Here is an 11,178-nt window from a genome sequence, read left to right as displayed (position 1 = left end):
TAGCAAACAATCCAGCACTGCCTAGAATGGAAAAAAAAAATAAGTGGAGGTTAAGTCTTTTCATGACTTGAGAGATCTATAAAAGGCTGACCTTGTTCTAACTGGATCAGTCTTTCTCTGAGTTACTTAGGCCTCATGATAAAGCTCAGAGCTTGCTGGACCACTGAGAGCACTTTGACTCCTGAGAATAAAGCGCCTGACTTTGTGCTGTCACCATTCTCTATAGAGACAGCGACATCATGAAGCAGAAGTTCTGGTACCAGCTGGTGGTCAGGGCTTTAGTAGAGTATGGAGGGTTGAGTAAAGAAGCAACATCTTGAAGCAGCTGGAAGAGTCATCCCAGCACTTAAACTGACAAGAAAACATCGTAGTGACAAGAAAACTTTGATACTACCAAGGTAGGGGCACCTCTGACTTTTTTTTTTACTAGCTAAGGGGGCATCTTAATGGTGAGGTGAAACCACAGAAACTGTTAAAGCAGCCTCAACCTTTCCGTTTTAATAATATTTTAAATATAATTTTTTAAGGTTTATTTATCCCATGAGTAAGAGAGACAGAGAGATAGAGAGGACTCCTAGAAGAACTTGGACTCTGCAATCCACTCCTAGCCTCAGACATCCCTGGATCATGGACATACCCATACCCAGCATACTCAGAGAGGTCACCAAATATAAACCCAAAACTTTCCCATGGGAGTCAGCCTCACAGAACATCACATTTTACCTCTGTGCCACCATCTGGCCCCTTATTTTCAGGTTTTTATTTGGGATACCCAGAAAAGGCTTTGATCAACATTTCTCTTTCTACACATAGTCAAAGATCTCGTGCCACAAGTATCTGATGCCTAGTCAATGAGAAAGAAACTAAGATGTGAAAATTAATAGTTTTGTTAACAAAGACTCATGGTATGTGGAAACTACAGTCCTCCAAGAAACTGGTAACTAATATCATTAGATTTTTCTGAAGGTCTAGCAAGAAAAGGAAAGGGAAGAGATCTTGAGGGATTGTGAATTAGAGAAAATGTGAAAAAAAGTATGTGTATCCTTTTAAAGATAACATAAAAAGTTTTTCCTATAGCAAACAGACTGATATATTTTTATATGAAAAGGTTACTGAATTTGCCAGTGTACCACACCTTGGCTCTGGTTGCCAGAGTTACAGACATTGTGATCCAACAAAGTCCATTGTGATACCCCAGGGTCAAAGCCAGCAGGGAAGAGCCTGGCCCATCAGTCTGGTCCAACAGCTGACGGGGGTAGCAGCCAGCTGCAGGTGCCCAAGAACTTGGCACTGCCCGACTTCCATCTAAAGGGGCACATCTCCCTTCCGGGTGACACATTTTCAGCCAAAAGTTGAAAAGAACTTCATCATCAAGGTAATGAGTGTATAAATTTTATTTTTTATAGTTTTTTAGAACTTTGAGTCTGGGGCTATATCCAAATCAGATGAGGGATTTCTATGTCTTCCCCTTATTTTCTAAGCTAGTATTCCCTAGCTCATGGGAGGAAAGAAAGAAAGAAAGAAAGAAAGAAAGAAAGAAAGAGAAAAAGAGAGAGAAAGAAAGAAAGAAAGAAAGAAAGAAAGAAAGAAAGAAAGAAAGAAAGAAAGAAAGAGAAAAAGAGAGAGAAAGAAAGAAAGAAAGAAAGAAAGAAAGAAAGAAAGAAAGAAAGAAAGTTCCTTTTCTGAGTATGTGTAAAGCCTTTTCCTATAATTTTTTTCAAGGTTTCAAAGAGATTCTTGAATGGAGAGCCCCCAAAATATCATGGTGGGATGAAGGTCCTCAGGGATGGTAGAGGGGAGGAATATAGTATTAGTATGTTATAGGACAGTCATTAAAGAATAGCTGTTATCAAAACGTTGGTGTAGGAGAGAAAATGAGAGTAGGGAAGGACGAAGAGAGGATGGAAAGGAAGAGAGAGGGTGAAGAGGGAGGAAGGAAGGAAGGGGAAGAGAAAAGCTGAGAGTCAGGGAAGAGAAAGAGATGATGTGGAAGGAGGGGAGTGAGAAGGTAGAGAAGAGAAAGAGAAAGGAGAAGAAAAGAAAAGGGAGAGAGGGAGGGAAGCAAAAGAAGAGGGGAGAAGAAGGAGGAAAGGAAGAGGAGAGAAATGAATGGGGAGAGGAAGAGGGAGGGAGAAAGGGTAGGGAGAGAGGAGGGGATGAGGGAGGGGAAAGAAAGAAAGGGAGAGGGAGAGGAGAGGGAAATTTTTAGGGGGAAGGAGGCAGAGAGAGAAGAGAGGGGAAGGAGAGGACAGAGAGGAGGAAGAGAGAGAAAGAGAGAAGAGGGAAGTGAGGGAAAAAGAGCAAAGGGAAAGTGGAAATGGCAGAGAGGGAAGGAAGAGAAAGAGAAGAAGGAGAGAAGAAAGGGAAGGGGTGAGAAAAAAGGAAAGGAGGGGAAGGAAGGAGGAGAGAAGAGAGGAGTGAGTGAGGAGAGGGATAATGAGGAAGAAGAAGGGGAGGAAGAGAGGGTCTGATCTTCACTCAGATGCTTGTCTCTTAGTTTTATGGCTACTACAGTGGGGTTTTCTCAGCATTCAGAATCTTGTTCTATATGTTGAGATCCTTTGTGTTATTTTAATAGAGAATTTACTCTATTTGGTATTAACCTTAGTCTTTTCCTTTAATTTAGTACATTGTTCAGGAGAAAATGATGGACTAGGGAGTAAATTTTAAAAAAATGTGGAGATCCGTGAGATTATTCAGTGGAGTTGGGAGAAGTAAATCACTACTGCTTCCCAGTCCACCATTTCTCCTGGCCTATGTTCTCTCAAATCAATATGAAACTTCTGATGGTTCCAAATACTTGGTACAAGGAGTCTAAATTAAAGGAGATCATAGATTTTACTAAAAGAAAATGATCCTCATGATCCTCAGCATCAAATTCAAACATTTTGGAGTGCTCTTCCTCACTGCTCACCCCACCAGTCCCTAGTCTAAACCTATACTGAACACAGAAATGGGTTTCAGGACCCCATCCAGAGACTCTTATTCAAATTGACTCAGTTCCTAAAAACTATATGTAAGGATTTGAGATTTTTTTTTCTTTTTCCAGATGTCTGATGATATTGACTGGTTACATAGCCGCAGAGGTGTGTGCAAGGTAGATCTTTACAGCCCAACAGGACAGCAAGATCAAGACCGGAAAGTGGTAAGATATAAAACAACTCCTACTAAGGAGTAGAAAATGGCATATGAGTATAAATACCCTGGGGCCCAAGGGAAACTAATGGAGGGCAATGCTGTGACTTCTCCAAGCAACCAAGCTCCATAAGGTTTGTCAGGGGCCAGAACACTTAACACATCACACAGGGATAAATCATAAAGGGAATGGTGGGGTGAAGAGTGATGTAAAGGAGCTGGGGAGGGAAGGCTAGGGAGGAGCCTGAGGGGAGGGAGGGATGGTAACCTAGTAACCAACCTTTATTACCTAAAACCTCTTAAGTCATAATAATGTCGCCTAGTTACCAGTAAGTTGCACTAGGACCCCACAGGAGGGCAAAATACTTTATACTATTTCCCAAACTTCAGATAATTTGCATAGTGCTTCACATTTTTAATCATGTTCAAGTACCACCCATACTATTTACTTAATATGTATATTTGCAATGTTTTTAAAATTGACGTACAGTTTAAAAATTTACCATCACCCTAACCAATATCACAGATTTGATGTTCTAGTTTGTATTTTCTCTAATGTGCAATGAAAACGTACCTATTAAATGCAGAAATGTTTATCCATTTACCATCTAAAATCTATATAATCAGTAGTAAAAATGCCACATTTTGAGAAACACTAGTGTAATAGAAAATGTCCTAAACTAGAAGCCAGACTTATTGACTTCAAATATTAGCTCTACCTTCGAGTTTGCTTCAACTGGATAAGCCACATCTCTTCTCAGTTTTCTCAAGTAGTACATGTGGATGTTGTACTTTGAGCCTCTCTCTGACAGGTTGGTATTCTCATTTAGACAATATAGCAATACTAAGATTCTGTCTGCCTTTTCATCACAATATTTACACTTATGAGTACTTACTATGTGCCAGACAATCTTCTAAAGCTTTACTTGCACTATCTCAGTTCATCCCCACAAGAACTCTAAAAGGTAAGTGCTCTTATCACCTCCCAGAAAGAGAAATCATGGCCTTTTCTCTAGAGTTTTTCTAAATTCACCCTCCTAATTTGTTAATCATGGCCTTTTCTCTAGAGTTTTTCTAAATACCCCCTCCTAATTTGATGCAGATATGCTTTGTGGATGTGTCCACCCTGAATGTGGAAGATAAGGATTCTAAGGTAGGTATTCTCTGCTCAGAGTTGGAATGGGTGGGAAACTGCTGAAAAGGGTTACCAGTAAAATATGAAGAAAGGGAAAGGTTGTGGCAGAGGGTGGAAAAGGGGAGGGGTCTTAAGTGGAAAGCCATCATTCTCATGAGCTTGGGATTCCTGGTTCTGAATTTATCATCACCCTTGATTCCAAGTCTCATTTTAAAAACCACTGAAGATGCTGGTAGAGATAAAGGAATTAAAACATGGAAGATAGCATGTCAGAAAAGAAAAAGAAAAAAATCTGTCCAAAAGGGTGATGATAAACAGAACATGGTTCTTGAGACTGATTGTTTTGTGAGTATCTTCACAGGGAAAAGTAGTCATTTGTAAAGGAAACTTTGTCTCATTCTTCAAAGATTAGCTAGCATTATAAGCCTACCTTTCCTGGGGAAAGAACAAAGATAATAGGAAGCTTAAGGGGTGGGGGGGGCAGCTTGGAGAAGTCTCAAAAAGCAACTGTTCATAAGAATCTTACCCTTTAATTTCGTAGGATGCGGCTGGCTCCAGCTCAGAGGGCGACTTGAACCTGGGAAATCTGGAAGAAAAAGAGATCATAGTAATCAAGGATACTGAGAAGCAAGACCAGTCTAAGGTACGTTAGTCTCTGGTTTCCACCACTTTCATTCCCAGAGCCTAGTGCTAAGTCTGAAGATTCTGGTTCAGAGGTGGTAAGAAAACTGCCAAACAGGTACATCACTTTGAATACTATGCCATTCTAGAGAACACAGGCCTAAGTTCAAGGCTATGGTAAGTGCAACACACTGGTACTTAATGCACTAATCACAGAGGTTCAGAATACCCTCTCCTGATTTTCAGTTACCTATTCCAAGCATAATCTTGCTATTCTAACACAGATGTGGGCTTATACGCAAGGTCCTCTGCAATGTTCTTGCTGGTCTTTAATGGACTTGTGTGCCCCACCTTGCCTGGCTTCCAACAAAGACGAAAGACAGCTGTGGAACAAAGAAAACCCCTAATGACCAAAAAGTTGAGCCTCGTGCCCACGAGGTCTAAGGCAGTAGTCCTCAACCTTCCTGGCATCAGGGACCAGCCTCATGAAAGACAAGCCTTTTATGGTTTGGGGGAGAGAGGGTTAGTCTCAGAATGATCCAGGGGTACCACATCCACCACATATCCACCACTGCCACATTGCAATATTTGATGAAACACAAAGTAGAGTTTGCACTCTCATGAGAATCCAGTACTGTTGCTAATTGAATGAGAGGCAGAGCCCAGGCAGCAATGAGAGCAATGGGAATCAGCTGCAGACACAAACGAAGCCTCACTTGCTTGTCCACCTCCCATCCCCCTCTGCGTGGCCAGTCATGGGTGAGGAACAGATCATGGGCCAGCAGTTGTCCACAGCTGGGCCCCCAACAGGCCACCAACTAGCACCTGTGGCCCAGGGGTGCGGGACCCCTGGTCTAAAGGAATATCCAGGCTGTTGGGTAGCTTAAGCTGGAAACAATTAGACTTGCACACTATTGCTTCATACACAATCCGTTTGTTTTTGCATAAGTATCCCAAATTATTTCTGCCAGGCTTCTGATTTGGAAGTATATTGTAGAACACAGCAAGTCATTCCTACATCCCTATGAACCTGAAATGGTTGGTAATGGGAAAGGACATTTCACTTTAGTACAAAGGAGTCAAGTGTTTCTTGTTTTGTGTCCCTTAGACATGTATGTTATATTCAAAACATCATTTCCAGCTCCTTGGGGCGAGGGTAGTGGCCCCCAAAGAAGGAAAAACAAGTTACATTGTGTTCTCTAAAGAGTTTTGTGTTTTTTGGGGGGCAACTAAGTCCATTTCAGAGTCTTAAGAAGGAAGTAAATTATACCTGGTATTTATTTCTAAAAATGTAGCCCACATTTTCTATACACAATGCAGATCTCCTTGGCTGTAACAAAAAATACTTTATACAAGCAATGACACCCACATGCCTGGCTATGTGTGACATTGACAAACACCAGCATTGATATAACAAAATTAAAAATATTGTCCTCATAAACAAGGGCTTACCCATATAGATATACAAAGAAAAAGTCATACATACAGAGACAGATGTAGTGACATGTGTAAATGCAGTTATAGCTACATAATATGTACTGATGAATTTATATCATAAAATATATGTAAATAACTCAAATTCACACATTTACCACCTTAACCACCAAGCCACCTATCTGGCTTCCACACTCATGTTTTACATACACATGTACAAATATATACCCTAGGGACAGCCCTTGGCACGGTGATTAATGGAGCTAGATCCCACATGGACAACCATGTGGTTTGAGTCCCAGACCCAGCAGTTTGAGAAACACACTGGTCGCGTGTGCATAAGTGCCCAAAATCCCAAAAGGAGGGAGAGATGGAGGAGAAGGGATCACTGCGTGATCATTCCCCATGGAGGATGCTTTCTCACATTCTCTGTCTTTCACTCTGTCTCTTTCCAGGAAGTAAATAGGTTTTCTGGTAAAGAGATTTAAAAAAAAAAAAAAGAATATACCCAGACATGCACATGTTGGCCTATGTAGATGATACATACAGTGGATAATGATGTCAACACATTACCTAGGCTTATACATAGTCACATGCATGCACACGCATACACATCTGGCACATTTTACACGCTAACAATACACATTCTCACATCTATTGAGATGTTCATACACATGAATTGATGTGCATGTACACAACACAACACATTGACACTTTTTTTTTGACAGAGAGAACTTATGTTTGCCAGAGACAGAGAGAGAAGAGAAAGCACCCCTCATGGGGAATGGTCACACTACAATCCCTTCTTACTTTTGGGATTTGGGGCACTTACACACACATACTCAGGGTGTTTCTCAAGCTGCTGGATCTATGACTCAAACCACATGATTAACCATGTGGTATCCTGATTCCTTGATGACCAGGCCATGGAGCTGGCCCAGACACATTTGTTAAACAATGATATAAACACACATACTCATGTGAAATTTACAAACATATTGATATACTGTATATAGTTACATGTACAAATATACATACTCCTGACATTTTGTTGCCACTTCTGCAAAAATGTGTATAATGGATATAATTGAATATTATGTTCCCATGCAAATTCTAAATGGTCAAATCCCAAATTTGTGCAATTTAGAAGATACATCTTCTAAATAAAGTAAAGGAAAGACGTAGTCTACCCAAATTCTTATAGATAGGTGTTCTTCTTTTTGTAGACGGAGGGATCTGTATGCCTTTTCAAACAAGCTCCCTCTGATCCCTTAAGTGTTATCAATTGGCTTCTCAATGATCTACAGAAATATGCCCTGGGTTTCCAACATGCACTGAGCCCCTCAGCCTCTAGCTGTAAACACAAAGTAGGAGACTCAGAGGGCGAATGTCACAATGTACCCTGTGGGAACTGCTTCAGTGTCTATGCCGATGAACTGAACATGGATTGCATGGCCAATGGACTTCAGAGCCTACGTCTAGAAATGGCAGCAGCCAAAAACACCAACAATAACCAAAGTCCTTCCACTCCCCCAGCCAAATCTCCTAGTACTCAGAGGGCAGTCATCTCCCCTGAGGGAGAATGTTCTATGGATGACCTTTCCTACTATGTCAACAGACTGTCCTCTTTGGTAATCCAGATGGCCCGAAAGGAAATCAAGGATAAGTTGGAAGGTGGAAACAAATGCCTTCATCATTCTATCTACCCAACTTCTGGGGACAAAGGGAAAAACAGCCCCCGCAGTGCTCTGAGCAAAATTGCTTCTGAAATGGCCCATGATGCTGTAGAAGTGACCTCTGCAGAAATGCGTGGCACTGGGGAGGAGTGCAGGGATGGTGGCCGGAAAACCTTTCTTTATAGTGAATTATCCAACAAGAACAAGACTGGAGACAAGCAAATGTGCCAAAGAGACAGCAAAGAATTTGCAGATTCCATCAGCAAGGGACTCATGGTTTATGCCAATCAAGTGGCATCTGACATGATGGTCTCTGTTATGAAAACATTAAAAGTGCACAGCTCTGGGAAGCCAATACCAGCCTGCGTGGTCCTGAAGAGGGTGTTGTTAAAGCACACCAAGGATATCGTGTCTGACTTGATTGATTCTTGCATGAAGAACCTGCATAATATTACTGGAGTCCTGATGACTGACTCAGACTTCGTCTCAGCTGTCAAGAGGAATCTGTTCAACCATGGAAAGCAAAATGCAGCAGACATCATGGAAGCAATGCTGAAGCGCCTGGTCAATGCCCTTCTCGGTGAAAAGAAGGAAACAAAGTCTCAGAGTCTGGCATATGCATCTTTGAAAGCTGGAACCCATGATCCTAAATGCAAGAATCAGAGTCTTGAATTCTCAGCCATGAAGGCTGAGATGAAAGGGAAGGACAAAAGCAAAATGAAACCAGACCAGGCCAAGTCCTTAACCAGTGCTGAGAAAGTCGGTGAACACATACTCAAAGAGAGCCTGACCATGTGGAACCAAAAGCAGGGAAACCAGGGCAAGATGACCAGCAAACCATGTACCAGTAAAGATGAGAAAAGAGAGAAGATCAGCCCTTCCACAGATTCACTGGCCAAGGACCTGATCGTATCTGCCCTTATGCTGATCCAATACCATCTGACCCAGCAAGCCAAAGGCAAAGATGCGTTTGAAGAAGATTGTCCTGGTTCTACGACGGGCTATATGCATCAGAGTGCCCAATATGAAAAGTCTGGAGGCAGTCAAAGTGCCAAAGCACTTTCAATGAAACATCTAGAGTCTCGTGGAGCCCCTGGACCATCCACCTCTCAAAAAGACAATCAACAGATGGACTCCCAGAAGCTGGATATGTCCAACATCGTTCTAACACTGATTCAGAAACTGCTCAGTGAGAGCCCTTTCAACTGTGAGGAAACATCTGAAGGTGAAAACAAGCTCAGAGGCAACAAAACAACTTCCATGTCCAAGAGACCTGACAGGGGAGAAGAGCAGTGCCAAGATAACCAAGAACTTGATTTCATGAGTGGAATGAAGCAAGTGAACCGACAATTTATAGATCAGCTGGTAGAATCTGTGATGAAACTGTGCCTTATCATGGCTAAGTACAGCAACAACGGGACTGCTCTTGCTGAACTAGAAGAACAAGCAGCTATGGCAAACAGCTCCAATTTTGGTGGCCTCAGATGTAGTCATGATGCTGGAATGGCACCTAACTTTCAAGACTCTCCTGGACCTGAAGTAATTGTCAATAATCAGTGCTCTACAAGCAGCTTGCAGAAGCAGCTCCAAGCTGTCCTGCAGTGGATTGCGGCTTCCCAGTTTAACGTGCCCATGCTCTACTTCATGGGAGATGACGACGGACAACTGGAGAAAGTAAGTAATGCATCAAGGCACAAAAAGAGAGTTGGAATGGGTGAAGGTGGGGAGGGAGTCTTGTACTTAGAGCCCAAATTGGTCCAATTTCTTTCCAAGAAAGTTACTGTGTGCTTCATGAATGACTTTCACCTCATAAACATACAAAAGCCATGAACCATTAGCTAAAGGGACAGTAGACACTTCAAGGCCTATGCATTTCTGCCAAGAGGAGGAGAGACAGGTTTTATCCATAAACCTTTCAACAAACTTTTTGGTAAAATATTGGGGAGTGATTTTTTTAAAATCTCATATTCTGAGTGTTAAGACCTATCCCCAAAGGACTTTGGAGAGAGGGGGACAAAAAGAAAAAAAAGAAAAAGAAAAAAGGTAGTTCCTCCTGCCTCCTTGAGGTGATAGAAGTATCATGGACACATTTCATCTTTGAATTGCCAGAAATAGGGAGTGTGGGGGTTAGGTCTTAGTTTACTTTGTCCAGTGGGTCTTTCCTTCAAAGAGCATTAAGTGACTCAAGTTAACTCTGCTCTCTCCACAGCTTCCTGAAGTTTCAGCTAAGGCTGCAGAGAAGGGGTACAGTGTTGGAGATCTTCTCCAAGAGGTCATGAGGTTTGCCAAGGAACGACAACTGGATGAAGCCGTGGGAAACATGGCTAGGAAGCAACTGCTTGACTGGCTGCTCACTAACCTGTGAGCTAACAACTCCTTTGACTCCCCTCCACCTTACTCCCCCCCCAGCAGCATTCTGTCCCAGCTGGAGTACCGCTACCATCAGGCTGGTGAACTGCATAATACCTGACTGTGTTTCGCAATACATCTGAGCAGTTGCACTGTGAAAATACAGGGTGGTAAAGATCTTGGGAACCAACTGTGAAAGAGCATGAATAAAAAAAAAAAAAAAAGTATCATTGTTTTATTCATCAGGTATATCTGAGACAAGGGAGAGGAATGGGTCTAATTCCTAAGACTGGTGATAGTGTTGGACTTGTATCCAGACCTTACCCTGGGTTATGTTTTGAGCTCCCAAGACACAAAGTTATTACCCATCTCCTAAGTAATCTGTTTTGTTGAAAAAAAAAATCTCAATTCACAGTCTATTTAGCATTTTGTCACTGATGGCCTCCCTGTTTCTCTGGGCACTGTGCACTTAATAATCCCAAGGATATAGCTTTCTTGGTCTTTGTTAAAATAGTGTGTGGAGGGGCCAGTAGGTGGCATGGTAGTTAAAGTGCTGGATTCCCACATGACCAACCTTGGTTTGAGTTCTGGACCTGGCAGCTTAAAAATGGGCACGTGTGTGTGCATGCCCAAAATCCCCAAAGGAGAATGGAGGAGAAGGGATTGCAGCATGTGGGCCAGCCACATGGTTCAAGTCCTGAACCTGGCAGCTTGCTTTCTCACTCCCCCCACCCCTCACTCTGTCCCTCACTGGTCAAAAATAAATAAATAAATAAATAAGTTTTAAAAATGTGCAGTGTGGCTAGCATAAACAGAAGACAAACTGGA

The 11,178-nt window shown here is 42.1% G+C and overlaps 1 protein-coding gene across 1 annotated transcript; it reads left to right on the top strand.

The window, feature by feature from the left end:
• Window positions 1–248: 248 nt before the first annotated feature.
• Window positions 249–10,557, top strand: AKAP4 (A-kinase anchoring protein 4). Its single transcript, XM_006163151.2, has 7 exons — window positions 249–398; window positions 1,199–1,375; window positions 3,050–3,145; window positions 4,238–4,288; window positions 4,812–4,913; window positions 7,552–9,675; window positions 10,211–10,557. The coding sequence occupies exons 3-7, from the start codon at window positions 3,050–3,052 to the stop codon at window positions 10,364–10,366; spliced, it is 2,529 nt and encodes an 842-aa protein (XP_006163213.1). The 5' UTR covers window positions 249–398; window positions 1,199–1,375; the 3' UTR covers window positions 10,367–10,557.
• The last annotated feature ends 621 nt before the right edge of the window (window positions 10,558–11,178 follow it).

The sequence above is a fragment of the Tupaia chinensis genome, unplaced genomic scaffold, assembly GCF_000334495.1.
Source record: "Tupaia chinensis unplaced genomic scaffold, TupChi_1.0 Scaffold141414_1, whole genome shotgun sequence".
NCBI classification, from domain to species: domain Eukaryota; kingdom Metazoa; phylum Chordata; class Mammalia; order Scandentia; family Tupaiidae; genus Tupaia; species Tupaia belangeri.
Note: the sequence above shows the minus strand (reverse complement) of the source record. Positions and strands in the feature narration are given on the sequence as shown.

Bases quoted from the DNA above. Each gene is read 5' to 3' on its own strand.
- AKAP4 (XM_006163151.2), top strand. From the start codon at position 3,050: ATGTCTGATGATATTGACTGGTTACATAGCCGCAGAGGTGTGTGCAAG. The intron at 3,146-4,237 runs GTAAGATATAAA...AATTTGATGCAG, and splicing joins AAGATCAAGACCGGAAAGTG to ATATGCTTTGTGGATGTGTC. The intron at 4,289-4,811 runs GTAGGTATTCTC...TTAATTTCGTAG, and splicing joins TGGAAGATAAGGATTCTAAG to GATGCGGCTGGCTCCAGCTC.